Here is a 21,585-nt window from a genome sequence, read left to right on the forward strand (position 1 = left end):
CACTGCCGGGTGTGGCCCAAAAACCAAAAATAAATAAATAAAAGATAAACTGAAATGTTTTGGTTGTGGTTGTTGTTGTTGTTTTGGGGCCACAACCAGCAGTGCTGAGGAGTTAGTTACTCCTTGGGTCTGCACTTAGAAACCAATCCTGGGAACTAGAGAATTAGCACTGCAGGTAGGGTGTTTGCCTTGGATGTGGCCAACCCAGGTTCTATCTCTGAAGGCCCAAATAGTCCCCCCCCTCCGCCCAACAGGAGTGATTTCTGAGCACAGAGCAGGAGTAACCTCTGAGTGCCACCAGGTGTCCCCCCCCAAAATAATTAAAAAAAAAAAAAAGAAAGGGAAAAACATTGTTCCTGGTAGGCTCTAGAGAACCATATAGGATTCTTGGATTAAACTGGGATTGGCCATGTGCAAGATAAACACCCTACGTACTATGGCCCCAAACTGAAGGTTTTTACCCAAAGATAATGAGAGAGAGAGAGAGAGAGAGAGAGAGAGAGAGAGAGAGAGAGAGAGAGAGAGAGAGAGAGAGAGAGAGAGCTCAGTGGACTGAGGCTGTAGGAGGAAAAATAAACAAGAGAGTAATGAGTTCTTATAATGAAAATGTGGGCTTAATGCAGTGCTTCTCAATTATTTTCTGTCATGCCCCCCTAGGAAGAAGAAAACATTTTTCACACACACACACACACACACACACACACACACACACCCATGACTGTAAATAGTATCTTTATTAAAAACAACTTTAACCTGCAAAACAAAAATATATAAAATAATTTGAGCTGATTTTTTAATCAGAGGTGATGTCTTGATTAATGGCTCCAATGAACACGTTTTACAATGCATAGCTTTTTGAAGAGGGGTGTGAAGCAGGACACAGCAACTCTCAGCTCCAGAGACATACAGAGACATAAACACGGGGCTTAGCTTGTTATGACAGTGTTTGCTGAGGTCAAACGCGCCCCCCTTTATGGAGCCTCATGCCCCCCCTGGGGGCGCGCCCCACTATTTGAGAACCACTGGCTTAATGTGAAGCAACAGAAAAGAGAGCAGACTGGAAAATATGATATATTTATCTTGTTCAAGATCATCAACCTGGAGGCTGATTTGGATACAAAAAGTAATATTCCAGGACCAAAATAATAATATAGCTGGTAATATGCTTGTCTTGCACAAGGCAGACCAGGATTCAATCCCCTGTGACCCAATTGATCCCCTGAGCCTGCCAGGAGCAATCCCTGAGCCAGAGCCAGGAGTAAACCCTAGGTATTCCCAAGTGGAACCCATAAACAAACAAAAATCCTTGGATTATAAATATAGAGTGTACTGGGATTAAGAGTATTTGCCTTGCATGCAACTAGCAGACTCCTTTGTCACCTCCCCCCAGCACTGGAGAATGTGAGCCAACACACACACACACACACACACACACACACACACTTGTAGTACATACTTAGAATTCTTTTTTTGTTTGTTTTTGGTTTTTGGGTTACACTCGGCAGTGTTAAGGGGCTATTCCTGGCTCTATGCTCAGAAATCGCTCTTGGCAGGCTCAGGGGACCATATGGGATGCCTGGATTCGAACCACCGTCCCTCTGCATGCAAGGCAAATGCCCTACCTCCATGCTATCTCTACAGCCCCTAGAAAGAATTCCTTAGTTGTCAGATAGCAAGAGAAATTCCATCTTAAACCACTTTTCAAACTCATCACTGTTACTTTAAAAGCTATTCCACTGAGCCAGAGTGATAGCACAACAGGCAGGGTATTTTTGCCTTGCACACTCAGCCTAACGGGGTTCGATCCCCAGCCAAGCCTGCCACGAGTGTTTCCTGAGCACAGAGCCAGGAGTAACTCCTGAGTACCTCTAGATGTGGTCCAAAAAACAATAAAATATTTTAAAAAGCTAGTGCACTTCACCAATGACTCCCTAAGTCAGGATATTGTTTATAATTCCTCCCAGACAAAAATAAAGATTCAGGGACCTTCCTGGGCAAGAAAGGTAAACAATCTATATGAGCGAACAATGTATCAACAACCTCCAAGGTCTCTAGCAGAGCTTCTGGCTTTCAAAGGATTTTTAACAGCAACTAGGCCCAGAGTAGCATTGCAAACCAATGACCTATCAGACAATTCTCAGCAAAATCCAATCTAGAGACCTTGGGGTAGCCTACCTTTGGCAGGCAACTAGAGATAAATACAGAGCCTCATTAGTCATAGAGTAGTAAGTCAAGCTAGAGTTATTGGGAAGAGAACTGGGGCTGGAGAAATAACCCAAGTGAGCAAGGCATTTGTTTTCCTTACACATAGCTAACCAGGGTTTGATCCCTGACTTCCCCCAAACCTCTCAAGGAAAGATCAGTGAATGCAATCAGGAGTAACTCCTGGGGGCCGGTGGCGTTTGCCTTGTAATCAGCCGATGCAGGGCCCAAGGTGGTCGGTTCAAATCCTGGGTCCCGTATGGTCCCCCGTGCCTGCCAGGAGCTATTTCTGAGCAGTAACCCCTGAGCACCGCTGAGTGTGGCCCAAAAACCAAAAAAAAAAAAAAAAAAAAAAAAAAAAAAGGAGTAACTCCTGACACAGGGGTGTGGGTGAGATGGGGTAAGATGGGAGGTTAGGATAGGGGGTTGGGGTAGGATGTGTCTCTGTGTGTCCCAATTCCCACCTCCACCCCAACACCAAAAGAAAGGAAAATCAACCCAGAACATTCTTTTCTTCTTGCATTTAAATCTCAAAACCTTTTCTTCTTTTTTACTTTAATGATTTTATTACCAACACCTGCAGAAGTTAGCCCTCATGGTGATTTCTTTTTAAAAAAATTTTTTATTTGAACACCATAGTTACAAGCTTGTTCATAGTTTTGTTTTTCATAAAGTTGTTCATGATTTACAGTCATACAATGTACAACCTTCACCAATGAGCATTTTCCACCACCAATGTCAACAGCTGGCTCCCTCTCCCTCTCCCATTTTTTGACACAGTGGTTTGCACTCCTGTTCTACATGTCACTGTCATGCATGACTCTTCCCTACTCAAACTGCACTCCTTGCTTCTTTTCTTTAACTCTGTCAACCAAAATAACTAAAATCCCTTTCAGGCTAATGTCATTGTTAGTTCAACAAACTTCGTTTTTGATTTTTTTTTTTTAAATGTTTTTGCCCTATGGGGAAAGTAACTTGCAGTGATGACTATATTAGCCATTCATGCCACAGATCAGCCAAGAATCAGGGGTGGGTATTTAAATGTTTCAACTAACTTTCCTGGAAGGGTGGAATTTCAATGAGCTAGTTTAAAACTGAGCAAAATTGAGCAATCCACAGCCAGGAAGAGGTTGGGATGTGGAGGAGAAAAGGGTTCCCAGATGCAGGGTCGATCAATTTTCAGTAAACATTGCCTCTCAATGTACATGACAATAAATAATAAAAATAAAAACAAAAAAAGGGAAAATATTTTATATTAATATATAGCTCCCTCAGCTAAGAATGTATGTTCCTTACTTTGAATTTTATGCAATACTCCTTCAAGCTATGTTTTATGCCCTATCCTATTCATGGTTCACCTTGTCTTTCAAAGCTGCTGCCAATTCACATTGTATTTTAATAAAAAAAAAAAAAACTTTAATAAATTCTTTCAAAAAAAGGGGAAATAAAGGGAAAACAAGAACAACAAAAATATGTACATGACGACTTTTCACCAGACATTCGAAGGCTTCTTCTTACAGAACACATTACTGATAGCAAAGATACCCCACTTCCAGTTTTCATCCATATTTGATCCCTTGGAGCATACCCAAAAGCCAGGAGAGGGAGGAACGAGTTCTAAAAGCTACAAACGCCCAATACATAAAAAAAAACTACAAATCCCAAGGTACCGTGCGGTCTTAGACCCGCCTTTCCCCCCCCTGCGTCTCCCAATTGTGTTTGAGCCGCTTCGAGCCAGCATTGCAAACTGAAAAATCTGAACATCCAAGCCTGTGATTGGCTACGTCTTTCCCCGCCCCCTATTGAATCAGGAGGACGATAGGTCAGAAAACACGGAAGCGTGACGCACTTCCGCCCGAGGCTAGGAAAAGGAGGAGGAGGTGGGACTTCCGCCGGTTTCCCCCCCACGAGCCAGGGCTGGAGCTTCCCGCGCGTCGTGACCCGGCGGAAGTGATTCTGCCGCGACCCCGGAAGTCGTCGCGACGCCGCCGCTGGGGGTGGCGGGGCGGCCCAGGAGCTGGGGCTGTGGCTGGGGCTGGGGCTGCTGCGCACCGGGGTGCTGGTTCCGTGGCTGCGGAGCTCCAGAGTGAGTCTCGGGGGGTCGGGGTGGAGCGGGAGACGGGCCCCCGCGCGGAGGCCCGAGGCGGGTCGGACGGGGCCGCTTCCCACCATTTCCCATTTGGGCGGGGAAAGGACGGAAGCTGCCCGGGCCGCTGGGCTCGGGCTGGGGGAGGGGGAGGGGAGGCCTCCCCCGCAGAGGGGCCTTGGATGGGGCTGGAGGGGGGCCCCCTCTCCTGGGGGGCACGGGAGGGGGAGGTTGGGCCCCTGGATGCTCTCTTTCTTTCCCCCATTTTCTCCCATTCCCTCCCATCATCATCTCCCCCTCTTTTCCCCACTCCCTCCCATCTTCTCCTATCATCTCCCACTCCCCCATTTTCTCCCCAACTTTCTCCCATCTTCTCCCACTCCCTCCCATCATCATCTTCCACTCCCCCCATCTTTTCCCCCACTTTCTCCCATCTTCTCTCCCATTCCCACCCACCCTCTCCCATCATCATCTTCTCCCACTCCCTCCCATCTTGTCCCATCATCTCCCACTCCCTCGCATCATCTCCCAATCCCTCCCATCTTTTCCCAATTCCTCCCAAATTCTCCCTTATTCCCTCCCAATTTCTTTCATTCCCTCCCATCTTGTCCCATCATCTCCCCATCCCTCCCATCATCTTCTCCTAATCCCTCCCATCTTTTCCCAATTTCTCCCATCTTCTCCTTCTCCCCCCCATATTCTCCCCCACTCCCTCCCATTTTCTCCCACTCCCTCCCATCATCTCCCAATTCCTCCCATCTTCTTCCATTCCCTCCCATCTTCTCCCCCATCTCTTCCCCCCCCCCCCATGTGTGCTCTTTGATTTATTCTTTTTTTATTAGGATATCACACTTGCTCAACCTGGACAGGTTTACTTTCTTGGAGTAACCTGTTTGTTGGGCGGTATCTGCTCGACTTAACTTTTGCATCTTCTGTACATCAACCTGCCTCACACTTTGGCCCAAAAGGAATATAATATAATCTCACTTACACCCGACTGTTCAATTTCACCTGTGCAAAATAAAATGTCTTTTAGGGAGGCCGGAGAGGTAGCATGGAGGTATGGCATTTGCCTTACATGCAGGACGATGGTTCAATCCAGGCATCTCTTATGGTTCCCCAAGACTGCCAGGAATGATTTCTGAGCGTTGCTAGGTGTGATCCAACCGCCCCCCCCACAAAATGTCTTTGTAGTGGAGGTGCAAGATTCGAGTCATCAGCATTTCCACCCAGCGTGGCTTTCAGTGTAGGAAATAAGCAAGGTCCTTAAGAGTTTTCGTTTTGTTTTGTGGCCATACCCTGCAGCACTCACGGGTTCCTCCTGGCTCTATGCTCAGAAATTGCTCCTGCCAGGATGGGGGGACCATGTGGGATGCCGGATTCGAACCACCGTCCTTCTGCATGCAAGGCATATGCCTTACCTCCATGCTTCTCTCTGGCCCAGATCCTTAAGAGTTTTGAGGCCTCACTTTCAAACAGCCAACTTTGCCTCCTCGGGTTTTTTGGCTTTTTTGTTTGTTTTGGCTTTTTTGGTGAGTAACAGGGTTTTTATTTCTGTTTAGAAGACCAATATCATGAATTGAATGCAATGAATTCATGGTATTGGAGTTTAAGACTTCACACGTGGATTCATTCATTCTTTATTTCCAAATGGAGGACATCATTTCACTGCTAAATAGCAATTTTGTAATATCAGGCAGCCGTTTTCCGTCAGAGATTAGTCAGCTCTATATCAAGTTCTGAAGTAATCCTTGTTTGTGTTTTATGAAATGCTTGCCTTGGAGTGGGGGCAGGAATTTCCTGTACTACTCACAAACCCAGAAAATCTTTGCTTTTGCCCTGATAAGCCATTTAAGCTAATCTGATCTACTTGTTTGGGAAAGCCCATCCAGTGGTTCTTGAAGTTGCATACTCTAAACCCAGCATTTATTGAGCATCTGCCTTAAGCCAGGCACTCACTATACTAATGCTTTGGATGACTTCTTGGAATTTGTAAGAAGAGATTGAAGCTATATATGTAAACAAACATAATGATAGATTAGTAGAGAATGTAAAGAAAAGATAGCAAGACCATTTCAAAGTCAGGAGTGGCTAGAGGTGGGGGCCTGCGGGATGGTACAGCTAGCAAAGTATTTGCCTTGCACAAGGTCTACACGGGTTCTATCTCCCAGCCCACCAGGAGTGATTCCTGAATGCAGAGCCAGACATAACCCCTGAGCACTGCTGGATGTGGGCAAAACCAAAAAAGAAAAAATGTGGCTAGAGGGATGGTGCCCAAAAGAAGGTGGGTAGGGCAGGACGCCAGAGATTCCATATGGTCTGAGCCCACCAGGAATGTTAAGTGCAGAGCCAGGTTTAACCTTTTAGCATCACTGGGTGTGGCTCAAACCACCTCCATCCCCCAACCCACACCCCTAAAAGTAGCTAGAGGAAGAGATGGTGCAGTTGGTAAGGTCTTGTCTTACTGATTCCATCCCTGAAATCACATGAGATTTTCCTACGTTCCCACCAATGAGGGCATCTGTTGAGCTGATGGTTAACTCTTTGGCATCCATGCCTTAACCTTTGGATGATGCCTCTCAGTTTGGCTGGTAAAAACAATCTCCATCCTTAAAGATACAGATCAAAACTTACTTTCCTTTGACCGTTGCTCCTTTGTTTGATTTAGTTTCAGAATTACTTATTGGACGTCCAAAATCCTATTTCGCAAGTGGTGTTTGCCTATTCAAAGATTCGGTTTGATTTCATTATCGATCAGCCTTTTCATTCAATCTCCATCCATTAAGATCCAGATCAAAACTTACTTTCCTTTGACCATTGCTCGTTTGATAGATTTATAGCAGTGGTCCTCAAACTATGGTCCGCCGGCCACATATTGTATTTGTATCTGTTTTGTTTCTTCATTGCAAAATAAGATATATGCAGTGTGCATAAGAATTCGTTCATAAGTTTTGTTTTTACTATAGTCAGACCCTCCAATGGTCTGAGGGACAGTGAACTGGCCCCCTGTTTAAAAAGTTTGAGGACCCCTGATTTATAGTCTCAGAATTACATATTGGGACGTCCAAAATCCTATTTCGCAATTGGTGTTACCTATTCAGAGATTCGGTTTGATTTTATTATCAGCATTTTCATTTCAAATGTTAAGCAGAGGGGGCTCGGAGTAATAATAGTATAGTGGGGGTCCCGGAGCAATAGCACTGAGAGTAGGGTGCGGTGTGGAGCTCGAGTTTGTTCCCCAGCATCTGTATAGTTCCCTGAATCTGCCAAGAGTGTTTTCTGAGCTCAGAGCCAGAAGGAATCCATGAGTGCCAGCGAGTTTGGCCAAAAATAACAACAAAAAATAGAGTGGGTATGGTGCTTGCTTGCTCATACAATATGGTCCCCTGGACATACCTGAGTTTAGGGCCAGAAATAAACCCTAAGCACAGCTGGAGTTTACAGAAAATAATTTTTGGCTTTGATAATATCTTAGTCAAAGCCTTGCTCTTTCCTAGGACCACCATCAGTAAATTGCAGTGTCTGCATTTAATTCAGGGCCTCGCCTGATGCCTGCATTGAGTTCAGAACCTTACCTGAGAATGGGAAGTGCTCTACTACTAGGCTATATCTCTGACCCCCTCAATAAGATTTTTGTTTTTTGTTTTGTTTGTTTGGATGTTAGTATCTGGCAATGCTTAGGGCTCACTTTTGGCTCTGCACTGAGGATGAATCATTTCTGGTGGTGCTTGGGGATCATATGGGATGCTAAGCATTGAACCTGGGTTGTCTGCATGCAAAGCATCCACTGTACTATTGCTCTAGCACCAGTTTTTAAAGCGTCTTAGTTTCCTTAGTAATTTTTATTTGGATTGAAGGGATGAATGGATTGGGCCAGATCCAGAACTACAGAGGCTGTTTTCTGGCTCTGTTCAGAAGTAACCTTAGCTCAGACGACCTTATTTGGTGCTGAGGAGTGAAAATAGTAGGATACAAGTAGGATACCTTACCTACAGCACTCTTTTTTGTTTGTTTACTTTTTTTTTTTTTTTTTTTTGGTTTTTGGGTCACACCTGGCAGTGCTCAGGGGTTATTCCTGGCTCCAGGCTCAGAAATTGCTCCTGGCACGCACGGGGGACCATATGGGGCGCCGGGATTCGAACCGATGACCTCCTGCATGAAAGGCAAACGCCTTACCTCCATGCTATCTCTCCAGCCCCATGTTTGTTTACTTATTTTTTTAAATTTTTTTAAAATTGAGGTAAAAATTACATACTGTCTGCCACTTTTCATAGTTATCAGGTCTCACAAATGTCAACATTTTTTTTATCACTAGAAAGTTGCCTTGTTTTCCTAATCACTCAATTTCCTTCGCCTTTTTTAGAGTGGCAGGTGGGGCCTCCTCGTAGTGCTTAAGGGTTGAACTCAGGTGCTCACACATGCAAGGCAAGTGCTATACCCTGAGCCACATGTCTGGCCTTCGAGGATTTTGTTTTTGTTTTGGGCCATATCCAGTGACGCTCAGGGGTTACTCCTGGCTATGTGCTCAGAAATCGCTCCTGGCTTGGGGGACCATATGGGACATCAGGGGATCGAACTACTGTCCATCCTAGGTTAGCACTTGCAGAGCAAATGCCTTACCACATGCGCTGCCACTCTGGCCCCTAGAATTTCTTTTAAAACTGAAATATTACAGTATTTTTGGTTTGTCTTTTCCCACTCAGAATATTTTTTGCTTCTCTCTTTGTTGGGAATAGCATGCTTCTGAGGGAATATAGCATGGCTTTATGTTTCTGTACTTTTGTGAGAAACATCTGGCAGTTTCCCTTTTATAAAATTTTAAATATGGGGAGCCAGAATGGTGGCGCAGCGGTAGGGCATTTGCCTTGCATGCAGATGACCTAGGATGGACCTGGATTCTGTCCCCGACGTCCCATATGGTTCTCCAAGCCAGGAGTAACCCCTCAGCGTCACGGGGTGTGCCCCCCCCCAAAAAAAAAAAGATTAAAGGCTGGAGGATAGCGCAGGGTAGGGCATTTGCCCTGCATGCAGCTGATCCAGGAGGACCTCAGTTCGATCCCCAGCACCCCACATGGTCCCCTAGACTGCCAGGAGAGTTCAGAGCCAGGAGTAACCCCTGAGCATCACCGGGTATGGCCCAAAACAAAAAAATAAGGGCCTAACATTTTGCAGCTAGTCGAGTACACAGCCTTAGATGGATTTGGCCTAGGTTCACTCTATGGTATCCTAGATGGCCCCTCAAGCACTGCCAAGAGTAACCTTGAGCATTCTTGGGTGTGGCCCAAAAGCCAAAATAAAAATAAAGCTGCTCTGGGGCAAAAGAGATAGTACAGCCAGTAAGATGCTAGCCTGGCATGCAGCTAACCTGGGTTCAATCCTCATGTAGCTTAAGGTTCTCTCTGAGCCCTGCCAGGTGTCATCGCTGAGCACAGAGCCAGGAGTAAGCCCCGAGCAACAATGGGTTATGGCCCCAAAACCAAAAATAAATAAAGTTGTTGAGAGCATTTTGCAGAATTTCAGGTAGGCACATAACTAACCCTGTTTTATCTCTGAGCCATCAATTTATCACAGGCCATGAATTCTTTCTCTCCTGTGTTGTATAAATATTTACAAAAGGAATTGCTGGGTCATAATTAGAAGATTTAGCTTCATAATAAAGCAATCATCAGTTTCCCCAAAAGATTATTCTATTTTACATTCCTGTTAACTATACATTTACCTCATATTTTCTCAGATATTGGTGTATGCTCTTTTCCAGTTCTTTGTTTTGGACCACACCTGTTGGTGCTCTGGAGCTAGGGGATTCGGTGTGACTCTCCAGCGTCCAAAGCATGTACTCTAACCCACAGAGCCACCTCCCTGGACCTGTCAACTCTTTTTATTAATTTTAGCAAGGTTTATATAGTGTCTGTACAGTGTTGTTGCAGTTTAATAGCATAGTTACATTAATGTCCTTTTGTACAAATTTAACTGAGTTGTTGGTGGCTTTGCCAAATTTCTAAGATATATTAGCTTATACTAATGTCTTGGGCATGTTTTGTGTTTTCTTCTGGAGCGTTCTTATTTTACCTACCTTTCTGAGCGTGATGTTAGGGACCACAACCTTGTCTCTTAGGGCATATTCCCGGCTCTGTTCCCAGGAATGAATGATTCCTAGCAGTACCATTGGCAGAGCAGGGTATGCGATCTAAGTCAGCTGCATGCAATACAAGGTGAGCACCTTACACTCTACTGTCCCTCCAGCCCAGTTACCCATCTTTTGAGTTCTGTTAAGAATTTTTTTTTCCTTTTTGTCGTGCTTTTTGATTGCTTACTTTTCTTTCCCAGTGTGAGAGTTTTGAGGAAAGACCTGTTTGTTGTCTTTGCCACTTGGACTATAGTTGGAAAAAGAACAGCTGTCACCCTAGAACTTGCTCTCCACAATGTGTCTGGGTAGTTAGCATCTCTGTTATCTGTTGTGAGCCACACGACCCTGTGTAATACTTCTTGTTAATCACTTGTGGCCATTTGTAAGAGTGGTTAAATAACAGATTAATTTCTAATTTAATTCCTAAAAGCCCCACAAGTGCAAATAGATCATAAAGACATGTTACTAAAAGCTAAAACCTTATTGATGAAGTACTTGAATATATTGATTATTACCTCAGATTTAGTAGTCAAGAAAGCATGGCCATTTGGAACAATAATTAGTCTCTAGTTAAAAATTGTTAGCCAGGGGGGCCAGAGAGATAACATGGAGGTAAGTCGTTTGCCTTTCATGCAGAGAAGGTCATGGGTTCGAATCCCAGCGTCCCATATGGTCCCTCGTGCCTGCCAGGAGCAATTTCTGAGCATGGAGCCAGGAATAACCCCTGAGCACTGCCGGGTGTGACCCAAAATCCACCAAAAAAAAAAAAAAAATGTTAGCCAGGGGCCAGAGCTGTGGCGCAAGCCGTTTCCCTGAGCACCACCAGGAGTGGTTTTTGAGTGCAGAGCCAGGAGTAACAATCTGAGCATTGCTGAGTGCAGGCCAAAAACAAAACAATAGGAAATTGTTAGTCATCAAAAGTGCTAGAAATAGAGGTGGTTTTTCAACAGTCTTACTAGAAGCAGAGAATTTCTTTTCTTACTTATAGATTGATACTGTATAGTACTGAGAAAAACTCTTGACACTCAATGTTTGGAAGCAACTTTTATCCTAGGAGTTCTAAGGATATTATCAAATATTTAGCACTTTAGCAGACCACTGTGTTTTCTCTTACAGATAACTGATTGCATTCTGGGAAAACATGAGATTCTAAAAGTCATCTACAAGGGACCAGGGAGATAGTCCAAAGGGTTGGAACAGGTGCCTGGCATGCACAGTACCTGGGAGCATCCCTTGACCTCTTGAGTCCCACAGGTTATAACCCTGTGGGAAGTGTCTCCTCACCTCACCCCTGAGTTACCATGTATAGGAATATGTATTTATTACTTGTGATGTATAGTAATGGGTGTAAAATTCTGAATTTGGGACTGTCACAATCATATTTTTTCATGGTTATGTCTGTCTGCTTTACTGACCAAGGCATGGTACTCAGGATGCACCTGGCTCTGCTTGGGGGTCAGTCCTCACTGTGCTCGGGGGAGCATCAGTGCTAGGGGTCAAACCAGGACTGCATACATGCAGAGCATACAACACAATCTTTTTTTTTTTTTTTTTGTGGTTTTTGGGTCACACCCGGCAGTGCTCAGGGGTAATTCCTGGCTCCAGGCTCAGAAATTGCTCCTGGCAGGCACAGGGGACCACATGGGACGCCGGGATTCGAACCGATGACCTCCTGCATGAAAGGCAAACGCCTTACCTCCATGCTATCTCTCCGGCCCCACAACACAATCTTTTGAGCTCTCTGACAGAATCTTGGAAATCTTGAAGAAAGGGGGTTGGACAATGGGTAGGGCACTTCCTTTGTATATGGCCGACCCAGGTTTGATCCTCAGAATCTCATGTTGTCCTCTGAGCCTACTAGAGTAATTTCTGAGTGCTGGTCCAGGAGTTAACCCTGAGCACTGCTGGGTATAGCCCCCCAAATGGGGTGGGGGGGGGGGAGAAAAGGAGAGAATGAATGGAAAAGAGATGTTACTTGGTTCAAGTATCAAGTCTGCCTGTGTTAGGGCCAGAGTGATAACTCAAAGGGCTAGGCATATACTTCGTGTGCAGGAGACATAGATTTGATCACTGGCATGGCATGCTCCCTTCTTCCCTCAGTACAAGTGCTAAAATTTCCTTTCTGACCTAATTAAATAGACCTAAACAGTTTACTTTGTTTCCTGGTTCATTGGATCAACCTGGATCATTGCATGCAGTGCAGGTTTTTTTTTATCTCCTATATTATCTTTCTGGCCTGCTATATATTTACTATTTTGATTTCACACCCTTCTAGAAATAGAGGTATTTTCACTTGATTGTTTCTACACATGACAGCGAATTTCCTCCCACTTACCTTTGTACACAGTGCTCATGCTTCACTAAAGTAAGAGTCCAAGAACTGCTAGCATCTTGCTGCTGCCTGCTAAAACTATGGTTCCTTTACTATTATTATTATTATTATTATTATTATTATTATTATTATTATTATTATTCATCTCCTCTCCCTTCCAACACATGATCAGCAAGTTTCATGTTCTGTTTGTATTTTCCAGATTACTGTAGGGATCAAGCCTATGAGTCTGTAAGAAATAGACCTAACAAGAAATGAGTAAAAAAAAAATGGGAATTTTTCCAATCGTTTAGCAAAATATTGATTTACTGTTGTAATCAAAACAATAGAATTGGGAGGGAAAAGGGCTGGAGCACACCTGGCGGTGCTTGGAGGCCAGGTGGTGCCAGGGATCAGGCAAGCCAAGCACATTAATCTCTATTCCCATACCCCTAAAACAGTGAAAATGGAGTTGGGGAGATCGTACAGGTTGTAGAACGTGAGTCTGACCCATGTTTGTTCCTTGGAACATCATGTGGGTCACCTGTGCCTGCCAAGAGAGATCCCAACATAGAGCCAGGGTTAAGATCTGTGAATATTGGCGAGGTATAAACAGCCTGAACAGAGTAGTTCAGAAATCTGCCTATGGTACTATAGTATATGTCAGATCATTCAAAAAACCAGAAAATCTAAACAGGCTTTCTGCAGAAATCTTTTTAGTGGCTAAGAGTATTGCTTAAGTGTGGGGCCGGGCGGTGGCGCTAGAGGTAAGGTGCCTGCCTTGCCTGCGCTAGCCTAGGACGGACCGCGGTTCGATCCCCCGGCGTCCCATATGGTCCCCCAAGCCAGGAGCGACTTCTGAGCGCATAGCCAGGAGTAACCTCTGAGCATCACCGGGTGTGGCCCAAAAAAAAAAAAAAAAACAAAGAGTATTGCTTAAGTGTACCACACTTCTAAAGAGCCAGAAGTACATCCAGACCTTTGATTATGCTATAGCTTTTGCCTAAATCTAGTTTCTGGGCCTGCTTAGACCTTCCTAATTCATATTTTTGGAACCAGGGTTACATGGAATGGAAGTTTAAATGTTTGAGTGGGTAGGGCACTTGCCTTGCATACAGCTAACCTTGGTTTGATCCTGGTACCCCCAGATGGTCTCCCAAGCACCTCCAGGAGTGATTCCTGGGTACAGAGGACTGTATTACCCAAACATTTCATGCCCCCAATGTTTTCTTAGATGTTTCAGCTGAGGTTTTTGTATGTAATTCCAAACTCAGATTTGTGTAGATAGTTTGTGGATTATATCTATGTGTAATCATAATTGAAATATTTGTAACTTCAACCTATGCACTAGGATTTCTTTTTGGTTGGATGGGTGGGATGGGTTGGGTTGGGTTTGGATTGTTTTCTGGGCTAGGCCCAGCAGCACTTGGGTTACTCCAGGCTTTGCACTCAGAATTACTCCTGGCAGATTTGGGGGCCATACAGGATGTCTGGGATTGAACTGGGGTCAGCCATATGCAAGTTAAACACTCTACCCACTGTGCTGTCACTCCAGCCCCTGGGATTTATTCTTTACCTCATCTTCCATTTACTTTGAGTTCTTCTCCCCTTTTGTATCATGGTGAGAGTGATGTACTATATTAAGAAATCTGTAGAGTCAAGTGTTGCTCCCCAGAAGGTTTCTGAGACTGGCCTTTGCATGGTTGCTTAGCTACTGCTGGTGAAGTAAGCACCCTAGATGTTTTGCTTCGGAGGTTTTCTAAATAGAAAAGAGCACTTGGTTCTTGTTGTTCTAACCAGTCTAGCAGTTTTTCTTTTAGTAAAAAATTACTACAAACCCTCATAACAGAAGAAAATATTGACTACATTTTTAAACACCTTTTACCATAAAATGACAGCACACTGTAACTTTACATTGCAATTAGTAACTCTCAGGCATAAAGGAAAAGAAATTTCAACTGGAGCCGTTTTGCCATGCCAATGTCAACTGTTGGGAAAGCAAGCGCTGATCATGTCACACTGAGCCAGGAGAGTGACTCATGACACGATATTCCTTGAGTGTGTGAGACTGGATCCTTTGTTCTACAAAATTAATAAAAATTAAGTAAGGCAGGCCTAATCTTTAGTTAGACCTAGCTTTAATTTTGTTTTTTGTTTTTTTGGGGGGGTCACACCCAGCAGCGCTCAGGGGTTACTCCTGGCTCTATGCTCAGAAATCGCTCCTGGCAGGCTCGGGGAACCATAGGGGATGCTGGGATTCGAACCACTGACTTTCTGCATGCAAGGCAAATGCCTTACCTCCATGCATTCTCTCCGGCCCCTAGACCTAGCTTTAAATTTTTGGCTGCTACTCTAGGTCTGTAGGAGTCATAAATAATAACTTTCCTGTGGAACTACTATTTTAAAATAGTGAGTAAAATAGTCTGATTGTTTACCAAAATAAATAAAGGGAAAAAAAATTTGTATTTAAACTTGCCTGTCTTGGAGGTCATCTTTATTCTATTCTGAAACTTGATACTGTTTTATTGTGACTGAGAGACTTGCCTAACAGACCTGAAACATCATTACAAGGATATATTAAATAATACAACATTGTTATATTTCAGGCTACTACTGAATTTCCTCTGGAAGTGAAGTAGAATTTCCTAAGAACATAATGGGTAAGTAATATAAAAGTAATGTTTTATTTGACTTGCTTAGGGTGGGCTTGGATCTTGGGGGCATTCAGTTCCTGGAACCAGAGTGTGCCCTTTGAACAATCTCATAACTTCATGAAGTGATTTTCTGTTTTCTAGTATTCAAGCATTATGGTAGATGCTTGGTTTTCTTGGGAGGGGGTTGTTTGGGGGCCACATCCGACAGCGCTTAGGGGTTATTCCTGGCTCTGTGCTCAGGAATCACTTGGACCATCTGGGATTCTGGAGATCGAGCCCAGGTCAGCTGCATGCGGGACAAACACCCTACCCATTGTGCTATCTCTCTGGCCCGATGTTCGGTTTTCTTCAAGTTGGACCTTCGACATCAGTGAATGTAAGCAGGATAATGGTCAGAGTAGTCTGAGGTCGTTATTAACAGCTGACATTCACTGTATCTTTCTGAAAGGTAGATCTCTGACTTCACTGTTCCAAAAAAGAATCTGTGAGGTCTCGTGAGTATTAGGTGTTCATCTGGTATTATCTACGGAAGAAAGAAGCAGTCTGAGAGTTTCTGAGCAGTGGTGAAATGGCTTAGTTTGCAAAATAGACTACAAGTATGCGCTTAAATTATTTATGATTATTTTCGTTTACCAGAATTGGTTAAAACAGCTGATTAGGACTAGAGGGATAGTACAGCAGATAGTATAGAGCAACAGTACAACAGATAAGGCACTTGCCTTGCACGCAAATGACGCGGGTTCAATCCCTGGTACACTGTGTACCCTTATGTTATATGTTCCCCAGAGCCCCACCACAGTGATCTCTTAAGCACAGGGCCAGAAGTAAATAGCCCTAAGCATGTTACAGCCGGAAAACCGGAGGGGGAAAAGGGATAAAAGTTTGATACATAAGATGTGTTTTGGTTTTGGTTTTTGGTTTTTGGGCCACACCCAGCGGCGCTCAGGGGTTACTCTTGGCTGTCCGCTCAGAAATAGCTCCTGGCAGGCACGGGGGACCATCGAACCAACCACCTTAGGTCCTGGATCGGCTCCTTGCAAGGCAAACACCACTGTGCCATCTCTCCAGTCCCGATAAGATGTTTTTAATCTCAAGTAGCATCTTTGATAAGTAAAATTTATTCAGACACTGGGGGTGGGGGGAAACGGAGCAATAGCACAACGGTAGGGTGTTTACTTTGCACACAGCTATCACAGGACAGACACCACTTAGAATCTCGGCATCCCATATGGTCTGGTCCCTCGAGCCTGCCAGGGGCAATTTCTGAGTACAGAGCCAGAGCACAGAGCACAGACCCCTGAGTGTCGCTGGGTGTGCACACTCCATGATGCTCAGGGGCTATTTCTGGAAGTTTGAGGAACCATGAGGGATACTGGGATTGAACTTGGGTCAGGCAGATGCAAAGCAGATGCCCTACCTACTGTGTTACCGCTCTTATCTCAGCACTGAAACATATTAAAAATAAAACAAAGAGTTTTAAAATCTTTTTATTTTGTGGGCCCTATTCAGTGGTACTCTTGACTTATTCTTGGCTCTATGTTCAGGGAGCACTCAGTGGGCTTGTGGACCATAAATGGTGCTGGATATCAAACCCAACTCAGCCCTGTGCTAGGCAAACCCCTACCCACTGTACTATAATAGCTCCTGCCCCAGGCTCTGTTAAAATATTGGTGAATATTTCTTTTTGTGTTTTTTTTTTTGGGGGGAGGGCCACACCCATTTGATGCTCAGGGGGTTACTCCTGGCTAAGTGCTCAGAAATTGCCCCTGGCTTGGGGGGACCATATGGGACGCAGGAGGATCCAACCGCGGTCCTTCCTTGGCTAGCACTGGCAAAGCAGAAACCTTACCTATAGCGCCACCTCACCGGCCCCTGGTGAATATTTCTTACCTGAATTCCCCAAGTATTGATCTTGATAACCCAAAAGTTTGATTCAACATTAACTTCTGCTCTAGATGGAGAAGAGAAAACCTATGGTGGCTGTGAAGGCCCTGATGCTATGTACGTCAAATTAATATCCTCTGATGGCCACGAGTTTATTGTAAAAAGAGAACATGCATTAACATCGGGAACAATAAAAGCCATGTTGAGTGGCCCGGGTAGGTGAATTTGTTTTATTTATGTTTAATTAAATGACTCAAAACCTTGACAGAAACAGGGCACACTATTCTATTCGATGATTGTGTTTGCACTTCTTTGCCTCAAGTAAATTCGAGGATTGGAATTGCTGGAATGTGGGAGTTGAGTTCTGTGTTTAATTTATGGAGGGGATGTTGGGCCAGGCTTTGCAGAGGGGGCTGGACCATTTTGCATTTCCTACCAGTAATTTATGTCTGCACAGCTTTGCTGACATCTGTTTCATTTTCTTTGTTCTGTTCTAATGGTGTGAAAGTAGTTTCTACGTGGTTTACTATGTGGTTGTCTAAATATCCTTTACTAAAGCCAATGATACAAAGATTTAGCCCAAATATAATGATATTGATAGGATTGTTTCAAGAACACAGTTCTGCCCATAACGTACTCCTTTTTTTTACACAGGTCAATTTGCTGAAAATGAAACCAATGAAGTCAATTTTAGAGAGATCCCTTCACATGTTCTATCCAAAGTATGCATGTATTTTACCTACAAGGTCCGCTACACTAACAGCTCAACCGAGATTCCTGAATTCCCAATTGCACCTGAAATTGCACTGGAACTGCTGATGGCTGCGAATTTCCTAGATTGTTAAATAAAATAAATTATAATAAACTGTTAACTTTTTTCCAGTATTTAATAACCGTAGTTCAGTTAGTAACTTTTCATATATAGCATGTTGCCTGTGTGCAATCTGAACTTTACCGTTCGTTGCATAGCAGATTATCTTTTGTTCTTTTGCATAGCAGTCAGAGCTGACATTTGTTTGCTACATCAATCAGTTAAGGACAATTTTACAAACTGATAATAAATAAATATGCCAATTAGTAGGTGGTTTTTGCCTTATCCTTTGGATGTGATTTTTAAAATTAGCGGTGATAAAGTAAATGTTAAATTTTAGGCATAAAGGAACATGTTCTACAAGTAAATAATGGGCTCTGTATTTTCTTTTTTTTTTTTTTTTTTTTTTTTTTGTTTCTCATTAGTTATTTTAATAATTCATATAGCATAACACAATATACAAGTAATAAAAAGCTTTATGTATAATCCATTAATTATTACCATATTCACTTTATATGTATATATTTATATCACAAATACACAACTGTGTATTAAGAGAAATAAATAGTAACTAAAAGAATACACATATTACTTTCTTTTTATATTCTTTCTTTTTATCATATGGATTATTATTGGTTATTATTTCCTATTTCCATATATTCTTCCTTTCACCAGTGTTTTCTATTAATTTTGATATTTATTCATTTCTTATTTTTCTCTAGACAATATTCTTTTTTTTTTTTTTTTTTTTTTTTTTTATCTTTATTTAAACACCGTGATTACAAACATGATTATAGTTTAATAAATAAATAAATAAATAAATATGCCAATTAGTAGGTGGTTTTTGCCTTATCCTTTGGATGTGATTTTTAAAATTAGCGGTGATAAAGTAAATGTTAAATTTTAGGCATAAAGGAACATGTTCTACAAGTAAATAATGGGCTCTGTATTTTCATGTTTTTTTTTTTAACTAGTGTTCTTATAGACATGGTTATAGCATTATTAGAGGTATGCAAATATTGCATTATAGACATGTTTATAATTTAGCCAAGACATTGATTTTTTTAAAGCTGTCAAAGACATATGAGTTGAAATTTCTTGTGTCTTTTGATAAACTGCAATATTGTTTAAATGTTTATTGACCTTTTACTTATAGCAATGATTTAAGAGCTTTATATAGAAACAATTTTTGAAGATTACTAGTCAGCTTTTAGAGTTAGTAACTGCATTATAGGTCAGCTACATGACAGATTCAGTGCGCTTTGTGCATTTTGGTCAGTTGACAGTATGTATTTTTATCTACTATAAAGCTTCTTTTTGAAGTATTTATTATTTTTACGTTGTCCCTTCTTGGCGTTTACATTTTTGTATGTACATGTTTTCAATGATTAGATTTTAGATTTTAAGTCAGACTCCACGAACTATTCTGCCTTCCTCCTTCCATTTGAGTTATGTATGGGAAACATTTTTTGGGATATGCAATGCAACTTGCAGTATACTTTGGTATGTAGATTTTCTCCTGTTAATTAAAATATCCCAGTAAATATAACTATCATTGATGGGTCTAATACCCACAGGTAGTATCAACTCAAACTTAAAAGGAGATCATTAAATTTTCCTATTAAACATACCAAAAAATATTAAAAACTATGCCAACATCAGGGCCGGAGTGGTGGCACTAGAGGTAAGGCATCTGCCTTGCAAGCGCTAGCCTAGGACAAACTGCAGTTTGATTCCCCTGCTGTCCTATATGGTCCCCTCAAGCCAGGAGCAATTTTTGAGCACATAGCCAGAAGTAACCCCTGATTGTCAATAGGGTGTGGCAAAAAAACAAAAACAAAAACAAACTGTCAATGTCGTTGCTTAGAAGTGATGGGAAAAGAAGCACTAGACTTGGGTTTATTATTATTGTCTTTATCTCGGAAGTGATAGCTGTGTTATCTTTATAGGGCCTATAAATTAAGCTTTCAGCTTAATTCTTTCATGTGCGTTTAATATGGACCAGTTTTCCTAGAAACTGCAACCATAAAGAACCTAGTCACTGCAAGTCTGCCTGAGTCTGGGGCAATCCTGTGCATTTCTCTACTGCTTATGAAACAGTTTCAGAGCAAGGTTATAGAAATTTCAAAAATTACACAAAAGATTTTTTTTTCTTATTTTGGGGGTCACACCCAGCAATGTTCAGGGTTTACTTCTGGCCCTGAGCTCAGGAATCACTCTTTTTTTTTTTTTTTTTTTTTTTTTTTTGGTTTTTGGGCCACACCCGGCAGTGCTCAGGGGTTACTCCTGGCTCTCTGCTCAGAAATAGCTCCTGGCAGGCACGGGGGGGGGGGGGGGGGGGGCATATGGGACACCGGGATTCGAACCAGTCACCTTTGGTCCTGGATTGGCTGCTTGCAAGGCAAACACTGCTGTGCTATCTCTCCGGGCCCAGGAATCACTCTTGACAATGCCTGGGGATTATATGGGATGCTGAGGATTGAACCCAGGTCTTCTGTATCCAAGACAAATACCCTACACGCTGTACTATTTCTCCTGCCCCCTACACCAAGGTTTATAAAATTAGATTTTTGCTCTTATAAAGGCCTAATGTCTTTCATGTTAATGGGTTTATTTTAGTAACTTTATAAGACAGGTACATATTTTAGTATAAAAAGACTGTAAAGTTAAAAACTATCCTGCTACCTGACCACATGCCAATTATTATAACCCTAAACTACCAACTTAACTGTAAAGGTGATATCTAGAAATAATATAACCTTGGCCAACTAATAGGGTTGCTTTGTGTTAGATTGAGAAGTAACTACAGGTTTAAACCATTGGACTAGAAGATGAGGAAAACCTGTATATCTTGAAAATGGAACTGCATGTGTTAATAAAGGCTCAAATGATTAAAGATTGGAACACTTCGTGTTTGATCTTTTTAGCCTTTTGCTGAGGATCCATGTAGTTCGAGGATATTTTGTCATATAGTTGAATAATAGGGATTGTTTGGTTAAGAGATTATTTTATGGGGCCGGGGAGAGAGCATGGAGGTAAGGCGTCTCTGCCTTTTATGCAGAAGGTCATTGGTTCAAATCCCGGCATCCCATATGGTCCCCCGAGCCCGCCAGAAGTGATTTCTGAGCATGGAGCCAGGAGTGGCCCCTGAGTGCTTCCAGGTATGACCCAAAAACCAAAAAAAAAAAAAAGAGATCATTTTATAATTTTTTTTATTTATTTTTTTTTTTTGTGGTTTTTGGGTCACACCCAGCAGTGCTCAGGGGTTACTCCTGGCTCCATGCTCAGAAATTGCTCCTGGCAGGCACGGGGGACCATATGGGACGCCGGGATTTGAACCAATGACCTTCTGCATGAAAGGCAAACGCCTTACCTCCATGCTATCTCTCCGGCCCCCATTTTATAATTTTTATGATTTTTGTTGGGGGTCCTTACCCTACATTGCTCTAGGCTTATTGTTGGCTCTGTGCTCAGAGATGACTCTGGCTCAATGGATCGTATGAAGTGCTA

General features: G+C 42.7%; 1 protein-coding gene across 1 annotated transcript; it reads left to right on the forward strand.

Moving 5' to 3' along the window:
- The first annotated feature begins 4,221 nt into the window (after window positions 1-4,221).
- On the forward strand, window positions 4,222-18,349 carry ELOC (elongin C). The gene is made up of 4 exons (XM_049781853.1): window positions 4,222-4,288; window positions 15,333-15,386; window positions 17,336-17,479; window positions 17,919-18,349. The coding sequence occupies exons 2-4, from the start codon at window positions 15,383-15,385 to the stop codon at window positions 18,107-18,109; spliced, it is 339 nt and encodes a 112-aa protein (XP_049637810.1). The 5' UTR covers window positions 4,222-4,288; window positions 15,333-15,382; the 3' UTR covers window positions 18,110-18,349.
- The last annotated feature ends 3,236 nt before the right edge of the window (window positions 18,350-21,585 follow it).

This window comes from Suncus etruscus, chromosome 10, assembly GCF_024139225.1.
Source record: "Suncus etruscus isolate mSunEtr1 chromosome 10, mSunEtr1.pri.cur, whole genome shotgun sequence".
Taxonomy (NCBI): Eukaryota; Metazoa; Chordata; class Mammalia; order Eulipotyphla; family Soricidae; genus Suncus; species Suncus etruscus.

Coding starts and splice junctions, on each gene's coding strand:
- ELOC (XM_049781853.1), top strand. Junction 17,480..17,918: donor AGCCATGTTGAGTGGCCCGG/GTAGGTGAATTT, acceptor TTTTTTACACAG/GTCAATTTGCTGAAAATGAA.